Genomic DNA, 19039 nt, shown 5'->3' on the forward strand with positions numbered 1-19039 from the left:
TAGGAATAACAAATGTTTATTCAGAAATGGGTAACACAGCCTCCTCCATCCCTTAATGCCTCTTCCTCTCCTTTTGAACAAAAGAGACACAGATGGGGAATGCAGGGGAGTGGGAGGTGAAGGACACAAGGATTGGCCTACCACCTTCTGTTTCCCACGATGCCATCCTGTAGAACAGGGGGGCAAACAGGCTCTGCCCTGCAATGTACCATATGGCCAGCCAGAGGACAGGGCCCAGATGGCCAGGCAGCTGCAGGTGGGCTCACTGAAACCCTGTGATAAGCAGAGCAGCCTGGCATGGTACTGGAGGGGAGACAGGAGGATAAAGCCATGCAGTCGGGATACGTACCGTCCCTCCCGAAAGCAGAGTCCACGCAGTGATCTGTCTCCAGTACCTGCGAAACCAGGTCCTAGTGTCTTATGGACATTCTCTGGGGCCAAGGAGGGGAAAGTGTAGGAGGCGTGTCTCCCAGCTGCTGAAGAGAACTAAGTTTGCACCCATTCAAAGGGGGGGGAGAAGAGAACGAAAGCAGCCTTCTTTAAAGTACTAGAAAGTGGAGCAGCAACAGGCAGATTCCTCGGGCTTCCCAAGCCTGGGCAACCTCAGACCTGGAGGACTGAGCTCGGTTCAAACCCTGGGTCCCCCCTGCTTGACAGATTTAACTCTGTGGAAACACGAGTTTCCAGGTTTTTCTTCACTGGACTGGCCCCAAGTAGGTCATGAGAGATTCTTAGCGTCTCAGGTCCCGTTTATACTTTCTAGGCTTGTGCCTTCCATACCACCTGCTACTGATCTGTAGCCCTCCCAGAATCCCGCTCCCCAAAACACGCCAGCTCTGCTAGGCTGGCTTCCCTTTACAGTCCCAACAAACCGGCAGGAGACTGAGAATGAATGTCACTGGAGCGATGCTGTGCTGGTATATTCTGGGGCTGCCCCAGGTTCTACAGTTTTGCCCCAAATGCCTGGAACCATACTGAGGGAACAACTCACCAGCTTGCCTGGAAAGGCTGCTTTGCTCTCTCACCTCCCTCCCCACCACCCATCGCTCCCCTACCCCGACTGCCAAGGCAGGAAAATACCCTCCCGTCAGGGTGGGTCCCTCACAACAGTGGAGCAGTGCCCCCTGGTGGCTGCTGGATATATGCCGCCTCTCAGCATCCCTAACTATTGTCCTGTTCCTGTACCTAAGGCCAGAAGAAAAAATCTAGCAGTTAAGTCAACAACTCCTATTCAAATAACCCCCCAGGCCCACAGAGTCACAGGACGGGAGGCAGGCCCTTTGAAACACCCAACGAGCAGAGAGCTGGCATGTGCACCAAAACCAGGGTGTGACAATGCTGTACTGCGTGAGAAATGGGAGGCTAATGATACAAGCCACTCCCAGCAGTGACGCCCAGAAGGCCAAGAGAGCTGGGGTGGGGCACTCGGCACAACTCAAGGGAAGAGGGGAGTGTGAACTCAAGGATTTACTCTAGGTTGACTGAGACACAGTACAGGTCCCCCAAACCAAGAGCCAGCGGTGCACTCTTCCTAGCGAAGCAAGTCTCACCCTGCCCTTGCCACAGGGTCCTCTCCAGACCACACTGGTCTGGAGCCAACTGTGGTGAGAGGACAAGGGGCCTGTGACCTGATCCCCACCTAGGCCACCTCCACTGACCAGGAGAGTGAGCGGCAGAGATCTTGAGCTGACCTGGTTCCTATTAGGATGGCAGGGGCTTCCATTCCCCACTTCGAAAAGTTTAAAAAAGAGAAAGGGGAGTCAAACCCTCACCCCTGAAGAAAGAGCAGTGTCCTTCAAACAGCCCCTGGCCTGCATTCCATTGGGCCTCAAGAAGGCCACCCAGAGAATTCAGGGAACCATTTCCAGACAGAAAAAAACAATTTAGGGCTGAGTTTAGGGGGAGACACTCTGAGCAACACAAGCTTACCTTGGTGATGAGGTGGAGAGAGAAGAGACATACTACAGGAAATGTTAACATACAGAAGAGCACAGGGTAGAACACAACACAGAAAGGCGGGTACCATCCAGTGAGGAAGCTCTCTACCCCCGGCGACCCTTCCCACGCTCAGGGGCCTCCAGTCCAATGGCCCATAGATCACAAGCTTTGTTTTGGGAAACAGAGCCACCCTCCTCTGCCCCCGCTTCTGGCTGTCTCGCTCCCCCGCTCAAAGTTTGATTTTGAATTCTGTGGGCTGTGTGGTCACAGAGGCCCCTGAGGACTTGAAAAGTGCCTTCAGGATGGTGTCAGGGTCCACTTCGGCAGGAGGGTTGGATGAGGTGGCAGAATTCACCCTGCGAGGCAGCTCACTCTCCTTTTTCACTGAGGGGCTGTCGCTCAGCCGTCTGTAGAGAGCAGAGAAAAGTCAAAGTCCTTGTGGGTTTCCCTTACGTAGAGAGCGGTCCCACTGTTAGCTGAGGATCTCTCAAAAGCTGAGCACCAAACATAATGCTTTCCGTACCCTTTTACTCCATTTCTTATAGCAAACCTATCATTTTTTAAATTTGCTGATGAGAAAATTGAGATGCAGTCTGCTATGATCTGGGTTTTAAGTTTAGGAAACACTGCATGTCCCTCAGGGATGGTCAAACACACATCGGCATATTACACATTCTGAGAAGTCTTATAGATTTAACTGGGTTTAGCCCAGTGGTTCCCAAACTCACTAGGTCATAAAACGCACATTTTTCAGAATACAACTTAATACTGGAACACGGTTTAAGAAACTTATGTAAGTCACACGACGCAATATCCAGGGTTCAAAGTGCCGTCTTTCGGTATTTCAAAGTCTATTTCAGGCCTGCCCCACACTACCCCTCCCACCTTGGCAAGGCTAACATTCTCCCTGGGTCTGTGTATCCTTGTCTACAAAAGGACTTCCTTCTGAATGTCAGTCTAGACATTTTCTGCATCTCAGGCTTCAAAAAGTCCTCAGTCCTGGACCAGGCAATGTATGCCTGGGTATGTAACAAAACAAGGGGTAGCACCCAGCACTGTCCCCCAGAGTCAATCATGAGGAGGTAGGGTTTTCCGCTCACCCGGACAACGCACACACAGTTGTGCAAAGAGGGACATAACTGGCCTGCTCGCCACTTTCTTCTCAGGTGTTTCTAAATTATAAGGCTGGGAACGAGGTCTTAATGTTAGCCCCTGTGGGGTCAATCCCCTGCAGAAATGATGTGACAAGCCACTTTGTACAAATTTAAGCTTCCTGATTGGCTGCCTGCTATCAGAGCAGAGGAAATGGAATGGAGCTGTGATACAGGCAGTTTACCCCTCAGAACAGAGAGATGATCATGCAGAGTAGGCAAGCAGAAAAGCTCCACTTGGTCCCCAGCACCCCACCTTTGGAACTTACAGCAGGATGGGCTGGTCTGAGGTGATAACATTCCCATTCATGTGGAGGTTGCATTTCATTGGTTGCCCTGAAAAACCAAAAGAGAAAAGGCTCTGCCGTGGGACTTCAGCTCCTCCCACAGAAGGACATGGACTGCTCAAAGCATACACCACTGGCAGCCCTGGCTGCACAGCTAGGGACGGGGCTGTCAGGCTTTGGCAAAGCCAGAGGCTAAGAAAACCCCAGGGTTATGAGGTCCATGAAACCTTGCCAATGATGGCACCAAGAAGCCAAGTGGCAACAGAGCTAGCTTCATGCAGGAGATCAGAGTCAAAGTAAGGGAAAGAGTGGACTCAGCATGAAGCAATCCAAACTTGCTTGTGAAACAAGTAGTAAGGGAAAATGCTTACGGTATAAAATTAAGTGAAAAAAAGATTCAAAGTCTATGTTCAGATGTCTACTTTGTCCATGAAGGATTAACCTTACAAGGACTGGATTCCCACTTTATATAGCATGTGATAAGTGTAACAGTAACAGCACAAAAAAAGGGGAAGAGGGAATAGAGCCCTATAGGAGTGATATTTCTAAATCTCACTGCAACTGCGTTAATACTAACCTGAAATAGATTCTGATAACCTACAATGTATACTGTAAACCCCTGAGCAACCATTAAGAAAGTGACTCAAAAAGTACAGTGGAAAAAAATCATTAAAAGAACTAAAATGCTGCACTAGATTTTCATATAATGCAAAAGAAAGCCACATAAAATGTGAACGGATTAAATAATCCAATAAAAAAGCAGAGGCTGAGATAACCAACAAGGATCTACTGTATAGCACTATACTCACTGTTTTGTAATGACCTATATGGGAAAAGAATCTGAAAAAGAATATGTGTGTGTGTGTGTGTGTGTGTGTATCTATCTCTGAATCACTGTGCTGTACATCTGAAACTAACACTGTAATTCAACTATACTTCAATTAAAAACATAACATCTCTGCTTGCTCTTAGTACACAGGTGGCCCCGGAGGGTTTAATGCACCAGGAGGTCCAACCACCCATCTCAGAGGAAGGCCTGCTGTGAGCAGTGAGGAGCAGCAAGGTGAGGTGGCTGCTTTCTCCCTGACTTACCATCCAGACACCGGTTGTTATACTTCTTATATGCAGTGATGGCATCGTCCTTCTTCACGAAGACCACCTCTGCTACCCCAGGATGGACCAGCCGAGCTCGCTTCAGGGCTCCACAAACACAAAAAAGCTCCTGTGAAGAACAAGAGGGGTTAGTTAGGGTTGGGGGAGAATTTTGGGCAGTCATCATCCTTCCAGCCTGCCATTCACACACTCCAGACAGGGCTCTGGGTTGACTGGTGGCCGCACTCTAACTGAACATGCCCAGCAGCCAAGATTTCAGGGAGGCTCCATTTTAGGTGGTCCTGGGACATCCACAGGCCTCAACCTGGGACCAGATGAGGGGAAGAGCTGTTCTGGCAGTGAGAACTGAGTCTGGGCTTACAAGCCTTGGAGTCCCTGTGACTCCAAGTCACCCCCAAAGTCCTCCTGCCTCAGTGCCCACTTCCTCAACAAGGGTAATAGTTATGGAATACGGAATTTCTGTCAAGAGTGTCTGTAATGAGAATGGACAGACATATAGGCTCATCAAAGACAGTGGCTAATATATCATCTGGGAATCAGTTGGAAACACAAATTCTGGAGTTCTATGCAGGGTGACCAATCATCCTAGTTTGGCTAGACTGAGGGGTTTCAACTGAAGTCGTTTTCAAGGCGGTGCTCTGTACACCTGTGTCATCATCATTTATTCCAACTCCACTCCCTCCTCATTGCGCAGACCGAGGCCAGAGAGGGAACCCAATATGGATACAGACTGCAAAGGCCAACTAGCACCCAAGCCATTTCTTCACCTGCAACTGCCTTCACAAGTTGGTTATGGGGACAACAAGAAGATTTACGAAAAGGTCGTTGAAATGGTTTTTTTCTAATGATAAAAGGGAAAATGCTACATATCAAAACCAAGATACGGAACTGAATACTAAGTGTGATTCTAACCCTATTAGTTTTTCTTTTAACATTACTTATTTGGGTAGAAAAGAGGTGAGGATGACTATTATTGGCAGTTCACTATGATTATTGGCAGTTTACTATGAGTAGTAATCATTACAGGTAATTCGTTTTTCATTCCTCTGTAATTTCAAAGATCCTGCATACAAAATGCCTGCCACACAGTAAGTATATAAATAATAATAGCTATAATGAACTCAATAAATAAAAGCTATTATTACTTTTATAATCAGGAAAAAATTGCTTTCTTTCTAATTTGTCAAGTCTTATACAAAGTAGGCAACAATTTCTATTCTCATGTGCACTGTTCACAAAGTGATCACCCAGCACTCACATTTCACAATTAAAACCATTAACAAACGTGGCAGCCATTATAAACATGGGCTGTTATAGAACCTGGGACTCAGCTGCAGGGAGAGGCTGGAGTCCAGCTGCATTCATTCTGTGATCTAACAGTTGAGTAAAAAGGGCACCTGGGTTCTTTAACAGTCTTATTGGTGCCTGAATGAAAATGAGGTTGAAAAGTCCTGGCTGAAAGACAAATACCGTATGCTAACACATATATATGGAATTTAAGAAAAAAAAAATGTCATGAAGAACCTAGGGCTAAGACAGGAATAAAGACACAGACCTACTAGAGAATGGACTTGAGGATATGGGGAGGGGGGAAGGGTAAGCTGTGACAAAGCGAGAGAGAGGCATGGACATATATACACTACCAAACGTAAAACAGATAGCTAGTGGGAAGCAGCCGCATAGCACAGGGAGATCAGCTTGGTGCTTTGTGACCGCCTGGAGGGGTAGGATAGGGAGGGTGCGAGAGAGGGAGACACAAGAGGGAAGAGATATGGGAACATATGTATATGTATAACTGATTCACTTTGTTATAAAGCAGAAACTAACACACCATCGTAAAGCAATTATACTCCAATATAGATGTAAAAAAAAAAAAAAGGAAAGAAAAGTCCTGGCTAAGTCTGGGCCACCCTTCACTAGGTACCTGAATTGGGTTTTGCCCATGACTGCCAAGGGTGGGACAGGATGGACCAGAAGCGCAATCCAGAGGGGCCAACCACTAGGTAACACCAGTCCATTTCATCCCTTTTACTTTGGAGCTATCATAAAAACCCCTAAAGGAGGAAGAAATTCCAAAGACTGAGGAAAATATGAACCACTGGATTTTGCACAGTGGGACTAAATGATCCCATTCTAGCACAATTCCATGGCCCTGAGATTTAGGTTGGGCACCTGGCTCTGTTTTTGTTGTTTTAGTTTTTTTTTTTTGGGGGGGGGGGCACACTGCATGGCTTACAGGATCTTAGCTCCCCGACCAGAGATTGAACCCAGGCCCCGGCAGTGAAAGTGCCGAGTCCTAACCACCAGACCGCCAGGGAATTCCCCTGGCTCTGGTTTAGAAGCTGTGAGGAAAAGGGTTCACATACCTGGCCTGACTGCTCTCCTTTGGAAGGTCTGCTTCCAAGGCTGGCCCTTGGCTGGCATCTGGGAACTTAGATTCTGGGAGGGCTCCCATAACCCTAACTGATAAGAGTGGCGCACTGAGCCTAAATTGTTTGTGCCGACAATGCAGTTTATGCTAAACACTTGCTTTCCTTCTGAGTCTGGAATTTTGGTGTTAGGCAGAGGGTGCCTACATGACTCGCCCCTGATAAAAACCCTGGGCACTGAGTCTCTAATGAGCTTCCCTGGTTTCACACATGTCATTACAACCAACTGCTGGGGGAATAAAGTGTATCCTGTGTGGCTCCAATGGGAGAGGACTCCAGAAGTTTGAGTGTGCTTTCCTCCAGCCTTTGCCCCACGAACATTTTCCCTCTGTTGATTTTGCTTTGTTCCTGTAATGAATCTTAGCCCTGATACAACTCTATGCTAAGTCCTGTGAGTCCTCTTAGAGAATCAGCTAACCGGGGGGTGCTCTTGGGGACCCTTGAAACAGAAGTGGCTTGAGATTTGAAATTCTGGCAGGCCACAGTACTCACAACAATGTCCTCCTCGGTGACTCGAGGGTGCAGATTATTCACGGTCATCTTGGTGCCTTCCAAAGGGCTGAGGACAGGCTGCCACAGACAAAAGAACGTTACCGGAAGTCAGTGAACAGCAGAGCTCACTTCAGGCAAACGACCAGGAGGGCCCAGAGGAAACCCCCATGGAGAGCCTGTCACAACTGGGCCCCTCTAATCATGCCCCCATCACCCTATGCTAGGGAATGGAACCTCTCATCATTTCCCAAATACGCCAGGCCCTTTCGGGCCCGAGCCTCTGCCTGGAATGCCATTCACGTTTCAAGACCCGCCCGGCTCAGATGGCACTTTCTCTTTAAAGCCTTCCCGTATCTGTTCAGTTGAATTAGATGCTCTTTCCTCAGTGCTCCTGGCAGCCCTCTGTTGTATCACCAGGCACAGTGCTCTGTCTGCAGCTCTGTTTTCCCTATTTGCCTGTGAGCTCTCTGAGGGCAGGGGCCACTGGATCTTGGTTTGCTCATTTGTAAAACGGGGGTGGCAACGCCCACCTCAAAGGCACTATGAGGACCCAACAGGATGCACACAGCACACTGCCCACCCAGCACAGGCTAACTCTCAACTAGTGTGGTCACTTCCTCTCCTTCACCTTCACCTCACCTCAGCAGGCGGCAGCTCTTTGGGGGGATCCTCCTTGTTCACTAACGTCCGGGACATGTTGGTCAAGGCTTTTGTTCGAACAGAGGAGGGGAGAGCAGGAGCTGTGTATGCATCATTCTGAACCACTTTGGTGAGAGGAAGGGCCTTGGACATGGAAAGCTTGGAACTGCTCACCCCAGCCTAAACAAAGAGGAAGAGAGGAATCTGAAAAGCTAGGGACCCAGACACCCCAGGGGGCTGACAACCCCCAGTATCTCAAGGCCTCCCACCTCCCAGTTCCATTATCGATCTAAAGCCAGAAAGGTGCCAGCTGCCAGGGAAGGGGCAGGAGGAGAGAAAAACGGCCTGCACGTGTGTTCACAGAAGCCACTTTCCAGTGTGGGAAGCCCTTTCCAAGAAGCTTCCACGCAGTCCTGAACAGGAGCCACAGGCTCACCCATACCGTTTAGACTTTATAAAAACCCTACAATTTGGAGTTAAGAGGCCAAAAGCTCGGGGTCAAGTTCACTCCTAGATACGCTTCTATCACGATGGGCTGGCTGGGAATAGGAACTCACTCTTAAGAAGGCCTGGACTCCCAGCTTTTTGGTCCCTGTTCTGCACAGAGGAATGATTTGTAGCCCTGCCTCCTCAGCTCCCAGACTGTCAGGGACATGCTGGCAGAGTCAGCATGTGCAAACCAGCAGAAACAGCTCCATCCCTCACTTACCTGTTACCCCTAAGTGCGGATGTGATCCCTTGGAAATATAAACCAGTGAACTCCCTGGTTTTAATGTGTCTGAGGAAAAAAAATGCATGAGGCAGAAGTGGCAGGTGGTCTTGTCGTAGGAGAAAGGAGGAATGCAGCAGCCAGACAGGGAGATGATGGGACAGGGTCAACTCACCAGCTTCTGCCAATCCAGGTGAACCTAGATTCATGCTGGACCCCACATTTCTCAAGCTGTTTTCTGAGTCTCGAGAGCCAGTGAGTGTAGTGGTTAAACACATAGCCTGGGAGCCAGACTGCTTAGGCTTAAATCCTTGATCCACTACTTACAAGCTGAGCAGATTTATTTCACCTCTCTGTGCCTAATTCCTCATCCGTAAAATAGGGGTAATAATACTACCCATCTCACAGGGTGGGAAGGAAAGGAAGTCTTAAATAAGTTAATATAAACACAGGGTTTTTTCCAATTAGGGTTAGCCACTAACTGAGTTAGGAAAGGCCCAGCCCCTTTGTAACAAACTGGCATCATTCAGCTTCACACATCACATTAAGAGCTTCAACGGTAACCAGGAAATTAGTCCACATGTTCAGTGCAGTGACCAAAACTGAGTCTTTGGGTCTCTGAAGACCAAACAAAGGCACTTAGCTTGGGCACCCACTTGCCTCCCTGTGTGTAATCTGGCCGCATGCACTGAGCTGAGCATGACGTTCAGAGGTCCCTGATATTCCGAGGAACTGCCTTCTTTCCTTCTCTGCATCAGCATCCTAGTCCATCGAGCTTTCCCTGCATGCAGGCTGCACCTGGTGGAGCCTTCAGGCAAGGCTCAGTTTATTCTTGCTAACACACTAACCAAGGGAATCCAGACTCAAGAATGGAGCCAGAGCTGCTGACCATGGAAGGAAGGGGACCAGGGAGAATGTCCTGCCACAAAGGAAATAAAATGTGATTCTGTCCTGTGGGATCACTCATATTTCCCCTGCAGTGACTCAGACACAGCAATTGGGAGCTGCAGCTCTGCACTTCACTATCTGTGGGATCTTGAACAAGTCAGTGGACGCGCTGCTGGTCTCAGCATTTATAAAAGCCAGGGGTTGGACTAGTTCCGGTTTTGATAATCTCATGACCCAAATGAAGAAATATTTCTGAATTGAAAGGCCCTACTCTCCACCACCTCTCCCATGAACCTGATCAGACACACCCAGAGTGTAGGAAGAAGGTAAGATGTCATACCACATGGTGGAGAAAGCTGCCTGAGGCTGCAAATTTCATCTGTTTACTAGGAATGGGAGCTATAACATCATCATCTTCATCCAGGTCATATAAATTCTGAAAATAAAGAAATATAAGCTAACGTGGTATGCAGGCTCTCAACAGACATTTGGAGTAAGGACAACAGGGAGATGAGGGCTGGAGTAAGTGAGGTGGGGGGAGAAGTGGGTGCAGGGGGAGTGCCTGGGGAAACTGGTCTGGGAGACTGGGGCTCAAGTCCTGGCAGGCTGCCTCCCTGCCCCCAAGGGCGCAATGAAAGTGCTGCAATTCCAGTTACATCAGAAGTACCTTTCTACAAGTGGGTACCTTGTAGTTACCTATCAAGGGCCCCTAAAATGTCTGTTTATATCCTTTGGCTTACAAAGTCTGTGCCAGGCAATCTGGCCTATAGAAATAAACCCAAACTCTAGAAAAAGCTTTTTTCCTCCAAGATGTTCATAGAAGGATTTCTAACAGTGGAAATTACAGGAAAATGGTTGAAATAAACTCGAATGTCAACTCAATGGATCAAGCAGTTATTAAAATGTTTACAGTAAATGTGAAACAGAAAAACGCTTGAGTTATAAAGTGAAAACAACCAACATGAAACTGGATAATAACATAATCACAACTACAACTATGCATTAAATAAATAATAATCACACACACACACACACACACACACACACACACAACACAGGAAGGAACCAGGGCAGAATTTCAACAGGGGCTGGCTGTAGAGAGCCAGAGCGTGAGGACTTTTTTATCCCCTTCCTTAACCTTTCTCTGTTTTGCAAAATTTCTGTATAAGCACATACTACTTTTATAAAAAAAATAAAAATAAAAAAAATTTCAATTTGCCTCTCTCTCCCTATGCATTTAAGAAATTTCTTTTTAAAACTCATACACTGCAAAAAGTGTCAAATGTAATTAATCCCTCCTCCAACTCTTCAAATTGGAACCTTGGGCCAGGCCTCAGTTAATCCACTTGGAAGGCCACATCAAAACACACAAGTGTGGGGGACTTCGCTGGTGGTCCAGTGGGTAAGACTCCGTACTCCCAATGCAGGGGGCCTGGGTTTGATCCCTGGTCGGAAAGCTAGATCCTGCATGCGTGCCGCAACTAAGAAGTCTGCGTGCCGCAACTAAGAGTCTGCACATCGCAACTAAGAAGTCCGCATGCTGCAACTAAGACCCAGCACAGGCTAAATAAATAAATAAATATTAAAAAATTTAAACAAACAAACAAAACCACACACGTGTGTATACACACACACACACAGTCCACCTGTTTGGCCTGGTGGTTATTGACGACGTTGATCTTCATTCCAGCAGGATGGGCATGAGTTGGTGCCATGGCCTTCTGCTGTGGAACCTAGAAATACCCAGTGGTCACAATTCATCCCACAGGGCCTGCATGTGTTCTCTATATGAGTAGAGGATCACTTAACTTAAAATATGGTGGGCACTCAGTTTTGGTCTGTGGTAAAAGGCCCTACAAGACCGCCTTATGCCCAAAGCAGGAAAGCGACAGGAAGACTCATCATCCCAGAGATCACGTGACGATGCATTTGCAGGGCTCGATGAACCTGGCTTAATAAATGTTCACTGCTGCTGCTGTTCCTTTTACCAAAGATGCTGAGAAGATTAAATGGTATTGTTTCCATTCCCTTTGGGGCAGCGGCTGTGCAGGTGGCCAAGACCCTGCACTAAGAGCCAGGTCTGATTGGGCTTCTATCCTGGTCCTCCCTCCCACTGACCGGTTGTGTAACTGTGCACAATTACTCACATCTCTGAGACTTAGATTCTTCTTTTATAAAACTGGGGTAATAATCCATGGTTGCAGTGAGGAATACACGTTAAGTACCTGCTACATAGCACGAGCTCAGTCAATGTTTTGTCCTTTCCTCTCACTTCCCTCTACTACTATTTCACTTAGAAAATCACTTAATTTCTCTGGACTACCCCCCACCCTTTTCTTTTACAGAAAAGTGAGATGATATCTTGCCTACCTCATATGGTTACTACACAAACAGCTGGGGGAACTGTCACTTTGCCTAAACACTCCTGGTCCTTGGCCTGAAACTACAGCTGTTACTGGTTTCCAGGAATCTGTGACAGGAGCCACAACCTACCTGGATGGTTTTAGTGAGCTTCAGAGCAGGGGTCACTGTCCCGATGGGTGGGCTCATGAAGGCAGCAGGGGAATTCCGCTTCAAGCTGATCTTCTCCCGGGCATCAGCCACTTGGTGGGGCTTCTGGGGCACCGTGCTCTGCTGCTTGCGGGAATTCAGCATCTCTCTGGCATCTTGCACTTTCCCTTTGATCCGGAACCTGGCATCTTTCTGCAAAAGCTTTTCCCGGGCATCCTTGACTCCCAGCTTGAGCCGGGCATCTGAGAGGCCAATCTTCTGCCGAGCATCAAACCTCTGCTGGAAGGTGGCTGTGCGTGCTGGCTGGCCGAGAAGGCTCTGTTGGATCCCAACACGAGATCGGACACCTCCAACTCCTGGTCTGGCATTGAGCCTGCAAATAAAAACTGCAACATTAAGAGGATCTGGATATCAACAGCAGGCTGTGGAAGTAGAGCCATGGTAATACAGGAAACAAAGAAAGTCCTGGAGAAACCAGAAAGCTGCTCCCTGTCAGAGGAAACAATTAATAGAGACTTATTTCGTAGTTTTATGACTTTTAACTCTGCACTGTAAACAAAGTTAGGAGGGAGGGCCTGCTGGTTTCTATCACTAGGTAAGACTGTTTTTGCTCCCAGACCAGGTGTTTTTAGACAGTATGATAGACACCTCCAAGCAATACCACAAAAAATAAGAATATTTCCCAGATATCAAAACCCCACACACCTGAAGAGCAACTTCAGTTTCCAAAGTGCTTCCACATCCATGCTCTCAGTCAGCACTCTCAACACCCTGTGGAGCAGGCATTATTATGCCATTTTACAGGAGAAGAAACAGGCTTAGAGAGCTTGAGTGATTAACGAAGGGTGCCCAGCTGGCCTCCGGCAGCCTCCTGCCTCCAGGGCAGGCAGATATCCCCACAGGGCTGGGACCAAGAAAGCCAACACATGGGTCTGGCTTGGAGCCAGAGGACTAACAGACTAAGATATAAAGGCTTGGTAGAAAGAAAAATAATCACTCTGAACTGTTTCTATTCACAATACTCTGACTCCAAATGTGTAGGCTTTTTCCTCACGCCAACTAATTCTCTAAGTCTCTAGACACAAACTGGGTGTCTGACAGCTCAATTCTGACACTAACTACCTAGAGTTGGCACAGACTCCACAGGTTAAAGGCTCAGTCCCACAAGACTGCCCTCAAGTCAGAGGTCAATTCCAAGTCCTGGGCTTCCTGTTCATCTGATCGACGGGCTATCAATGGAGGGTTCACACGACCCCCCCTCCTCAAGTTACATAATTTGCTAGAATACCTTATAGGACTGAGGAAAACAGTTTAGTTATTATTACCAGTTTATTACAAAGGATACAATTCAAGAACAGCCAAGGAGAAGATATGTGTAAGGCAAAGTACAGAGAAAGGGTATGGCAACACCACCCTCCTGGCACATGGATGTGTTCACCAACCCAAAGTTTCTCCAGACTCAATTGTATAGGGGTTTCTATGGAGGTTCCATTACCATAATTGATCAAATCACTGGTTACTGATGATAAGCTCAATCTCTAGCCCCTCTTTTCTCCCTGGAGGTCCAGGGTAGGGAGTGGGGTGGAGCTGCAAGTTCCAACAGGCTAATCATGCCTAGGTCTTTCTGGTGACCAGCCCCTGTCCTGAAGCTCCCTAGGGGCCTACCAACAGCTGCTTCATTAGAACAAAAGATGCTCCTATCACTCTTATCACTCAGGAAATTCCAAGGGTTTTAGAAACTGTGTGCCAGGACAAAGACCAAATATATACTTATCACAGTCTGCAACAACAAAAATGTCAATCCAGAAACTGTTAAAATTGGAAAGGAACCATAAAACAAGTCCCATTCTCTTCTGGGGCTCCTTCGTTGGCTCTTCTAATGGCTTGCGAGGAAACAGAAGATGCTTCTAGTCCAATCCTGGAAGTCCTCTCTGGGATCTGTGGGCTTCTGCCCACCCCACCATAAGGCTTCCAGCCACACAAACAGTCCTGTGGCAGGTGCCCTGCCTGGGGACACCAACTCCTACGCCTCCTCTTTGGGAAACCCTCTCTGATTCTTCCAGGACAGCCCTCCTTTGTGTCTATTATCCTTTGTGTTCTTCCCTTCTCTCCCTACCCCGGACTGGGAGGGAAATGGCGGATGGGGCTCATTCCTGATTCACTGCCCTGTGCTTTGTAAGTGTTGCTGAGCCCTGGCTCAGTATCAGAAACATCTAAGGAGCTTCTTAAAAATATAGATAGCTCTAAAAAAAGGAAAGAAAACAAACAAAAAAATACAGCTCTCTAAACCCCACCCCAGAGCTACTGAGTCCAAAATCTGGGTGAAGGCCTGGGCATATGCATTTTTCACTCGACAGGTGATCCTGGAGAACAGCAGTGTTGAAAATCTCTGACCTGGAGTTAGAAGGTAAAACTACTGAATAAACAAGTTCCTATACCATGTCCCACATCACTGTGCAGGCCTCCCAGGAGGCATCCTTCATAGTGGGCAAGCCACTGGGTTCTCCTACTGCCTCTTTCTTCCTCAGCCAGCTCGAGTGAGACTGTCCACCAGCTCCTCTGCTAACAGCAGGAGTGCAACCAAAGGTGAGTCTTCCTGGCACGAGTAAAAGAAAACCTGGACCGTCATCTTGTTATTCTAAGCATAGTGGAAAAACACCTGCTGCCACTACTATGCCAGAGCCAGACCTAAGGCAGTGATGCATAACGTCAGTTTTCTTTGAAAAATGGCAAATTAGGATTTAAGTACTTTCCGGTGGGTTTATACAAAAAACAGGTGGAAGGGACTTCCCTGGTGGTCCAGTGGTTAAGACTCCGCACTCCCAATGCAGGGGGTCTGGGTTCGATCCCTGGTCAGGGAACTAGATCTCACATGCCACAACTAAAAAAAAGATCCTGCAGGCCACAACTAAAGAAAGATCTCACACGCATCAACGAAGATCCCGCATACCACAACTAGGACCTGGAGCAACCAAACAAATAATTAAATAAATAAATATTTAAAAACAACAACAACAACAACAAAAAAACAGGTGGAAGAGAGAGTGGAAGGGGTCATTTACAGAATCAATCAGATTAGGTTTAAGGTGGGTAGGTGGGACTGCTTGTCCATGCCTGCTCTATTTTCTCATGTAGAGACTCTGGGAGACTGAGGGGACTTCCCTGGTGGCACAGCGGTTAAGAATCTGCCTGCCAATGCAAGGGACACTGATTCAATCCCTAGTCCGGGAAGATCCCACATGCCGTGGAGCAACTAAGCCCGTACGACACAACTACTGAGCCTGCGCTCTAGAGCCCACGAGCCACAACTACTGAAGCCCGCGTGCCACAACTACTGAAGCTGCAAGCCTAGAACCTGTGCTCCGCAACAAGAGAAGCAACCGCAAAGAGAAGCATGCACACTGCAACGAAGAGTACCCCTGCTCGCCACAAGTAGAGAAAGCCCACGTGCAGCAACGAAGACCCAATGCAGCCAAAAATAAATAAATAAATTTATATATGTTAAAAAAAACCCAAAAACTGAAATTGAGTTATTTGTAGTGAGGTGGATGGACCTAGAGTCTGTCATACAGAGTGAAGTAAACCAGAAAGAGAAAAACAAATACCGTATGCTAACACATATATATGGAATCCAAAAAAAAAATGGTTCTGAATAACCTAGAGGCAGGGCAGGAATAAAGATGCAGACATAGAGAATGGACTTGAGGACACGGGGAGGGGGAAGGGTAAGCTGGGACAAAGTGAGAGAGGGGCATGGACATATATACACTACCAAATGTAAAACAGATAGCTAGTGGGAGGCAGCCGCAAAGCACAGGGAGATCAGCTCGGTGATTTGTGACCCCCTACAGGGGTGGGATAGGGAGGGTGCAAGGGAGACACAAGAGAGAGGGGATATGGGGATATATGTATAGCTTTGTTGTACAGCAGAAACAGAACACTGTAAAGCAATAATACTCCAATAAAGATGTTAAAAACAAAACAAAGTCTGTGGGGCCATGGGAGGGCTTAGAGGTAGCCCAGGGTTCCTGGAAAGAGTAGTGTCAAAAGGCACCCTAGGCAGACCAAATGTGGAGAGCGCCCCCTACAGCCCACAGCTTGTAGCGTCTTTGCTCTCGCAGAGGGGGAGGGGGGAGCTGAGGAGGCGTTTAAGTTCTCCCCATTTCCCCACGCTCAAGAGCATTCCTTCACTTCTCCCATATAACTTCCACAGCTGAAGGCTCTCTCCTTGGAGCCCTCAAAGCACTAAATAAAGCTTCTATTAAAGCACTTACCACGCAGCATCACAATGATTTGTTTACAAGCCTGCATCATCCACAGGATTAAGAGCTTCCCAGGGGGTACATCCTACAGCTCCTCCCCTATGTCAACAGTGCCCCAGGGGAATGACAAAGGCTCAAAGAGCTATGTCAGGGATCCTACAGGGCTACTAACTTACATTCTCCTTTTAGGCTCACAATCTCTGAGATCACCTGCCATCACTTCCATTTTGCAGAGGAGAAACCAAATCAAAGAGCTAGTGGCATGGCTGGGACTGGACCCCAGACTCCAGACTCTTTCCATTATAACAGATTCCAAGCTTCTCTCTTTCCTACTCCAAGCCCCAGGGGAGGTAAGACGGGAGAAGGGGTGGCTGCCCTGGAAGGGCTTCTCCTAGAGAAGACTGCCCCTGCAAAGCCAGTCCTCCACCCAGCCCTCACCAACTGGTCCAGTGCCCTGCTAGGATCCTGGCCACCAATCGCTCTCCCAGCTGAGAGAGGGGCACCCACACAGCCATGGCACAGGGCCACTCTGGCCCTTACTCCAAAAGTGGGACCCACAAGGATCTTGCCGAGCTGCAGGAGCTTCAGGAAAGGTCTCCCGGAAGAGAAAGCAGCTGGTCTCTTTGTAATGATTGGACATTACAAAGGGAACCAGGCTGCATACACACTGACAGTGGAATACTTCATTGATGACCAGGTCCACCACACAGTGGAGGTCAGACACATCCTAACCCAAACTTGAGCCTGGCCTCCTGAATGAAGATTTCCTATCTTCATCTGTCTTCTCCAAATCCCACCTCCTCCCATCACCAGGGTACCCCTACCAAAGGTTCCTGATATTTATAACTACAGGAGGTGGGATGATCTTATCGTGTGATACACCATGATTTTACAATACCATAAAATTGGGCAAATCTAGACCCAATGGCATAATTATGCTTTCAAAAAGTCAAGTTACCCAATTTCACCAGTCATTCAAGCAATTAAACATTATTGCCAAGAAAAAAAAGAAAAAGCTACTGAAAGCAACTATTTTGAATAATTAAAGGAACAATGAGATTCTTTTTTAAATGGATGTAGGATTATCAGCTTATCTCTCTTTTTTTAAAAAACAATTATTTATTTGTTTTTGGCTACGTTGGGTCGTTGGGTCCTTGTTGCTGCACGGGCTTTCTCTAGTTGCAGGGCGTGGGCTTCAGTAGTTGTGGCACGTGGGCTCAGTCATTGTGTCTCACGGGCTCTAGAGCGCAGGCTCAGTAGTTGTGGTGCACGGGCTTAGTTGCTCCGCGGCATGTGGGATCTTCCCAGACCAGGGCTCGAACCCGTGTCCCCTGCATTGGCAGGTGGATTCTTAACCACTGCGCCACCAGGGAAGTCCCAACAATGAGATTCTTGAAAACAAAATTCATATCCTTGAACACAGAATGAAGAAAGGGGCAGATTCAAAAGTTTTCTGGTTCATTCCAATTGGGTCTGAACAGTAAACCTTTGCAGAAGGAAGGGCGGGGGAGATTAGGCTTCTGAAACCTTAATTTATTCATATTCCTCAACAATTTCCCTTCTCTGATAATTTGTAATGGCTGTTTGAAGTGTTGCATTGAGAATTCACAGAAGTCTATGGTTGATAAACAATGTCTGCCATGGCCACACAAGGGGCAACTGGCTACCACGGTTTATGAAAGATTTTACAAAGAAGGCACTCTCAACTAACAGTTTTGAGCACTTACTACAGATCCATAAACTTTGACCCACCTCCTTTAACCCTCACAACTCTGAGAATTAGGTTATTATCCACCTTTTATAGATGAGGAAACTGAGATTCAAGGAGAGTAACTATCCCAAATAGAGCTATAATGGTGAAAGGTGGATTTGAACTTCACTATACCTAGTTAAAACACCAATAAATCAAGCGTGGGTCAAAAATAAAGAACAGGACTCAAGGAGTTAAGGAAGGGTGAATACTGTCCCCAAGCTAAGGAAAAAATTAGGACTCCAGTCACATCCAGGGATATAGCGTACCCTCTAGTGACGAGAGGGTGAGCACACACACTGAGGCTGGCGGACAGGGTGCTCACCAGAGACCCACAAACCATACTGCTTGTCTAGCAAGGAAGACCACCAAGATGTCTCGTGCTGGTATTTTTATCTATTTGAACAGCACAAAAAGGTACATTTTGGGGAGGGAGGTGATACAGCTGTGGATGCAAGAGCACGAGTAAGCTACTTTCCCTCAATTCCATGTATTCAGTTCCCTGGTTACACCAGTTCTTTCAACTCCTTTCATAAGCAGCTTTAGGGGGTTTCAGTGTTCAGGCTTTTTATAATCATTGCTCCTCTCCCTGCATGAAAAGACAGCCATTCATCCCAGCAAGCAGCAGTACTGCTTATATGGCAGGCATTAGTCATCAGGAATTTTTCAAATAAACACTCCTGCTAGAAGCAGGTCTCTAAAACATAGAACCAGTTATGTTACCCTCCTGCTCCAAGAACTGCTAAGAGTTCTCTAACAAAGCCCAACCCCTCAGTGGAACCACTGGTCTGGCCCCCACTGCCTGCAGCCTCACCTCCCACGGCAGACTATCTGATGTTCCCGAAACACATTCTGCACTTCTGGCCTCAG

General features: G+C 47.4%; 1 protein-coding gene across 2 annotated transcripts in view; it reads right to left on the minus strand.

Moving 5' to 3' along the window:
* The window catches only part of POLDIP3 (DNA polymerase delta interacting protein 3), a 22877-nt gene continuing 3838 nt past the window's right edge, over positions 1 to 19039 (minus strand). Inside the window, exons 2-9 of one of the 2 annotated variants that reach the window (XM_022596715.2) lie at positions 12140 to 12530; positions 11293 to 11379; positions 9987 to 10082; positions 8050 to 8229; positions 7411 to 7488; positions 4469 to 4598; positions 3359 to 3425; positions 1 to 2345 (exon numbers count right to left, since the gene is read on the minus strand). In XM_022596715.2, coding sequence (XP_022452423.1) covers positions 2168 to 2345; positions 3359 to 3425; positions 4469 to 4598; positions 7411 to 7488; positions 8050 to 8229; positions 9987 to 10082; positions 11293 to 11379; positions 12140 to 12530 — 1207 coding nt within the window. In that variant the 3' untranslated portion in view covers positions 1 to 2167. The remainder of the gene's footprint in view (positions 2346 to 3358; positions 3426 to 4468; positions 4599 to 7410; positions 7489 to 8049; positions 8230 to 9986; positions 10083 to 11292; positions 11380 to 12139; positions 12531 to 19039) is intronic. The other variant, XM_089921407.1, reaches the window with a different exon arrangement.

Source organism: Delphinapterus leucas, chromosome 11, assembly GCF_059928025.1.
Source record: "Delphinapterus leucas isolate spDelLeu-1000000601 "Yukka" chromosome 11, BTC_Dleu_Yukka2, whole genome shotgun sequence".
NCBI classification, from domain to species: domain Eukaryota; kingdom Metazoa; phylum Chordata; class Mammalia; order Artiodactyla; family Monodontidae; genus Delphinapterus; species Delphinapterus leucas.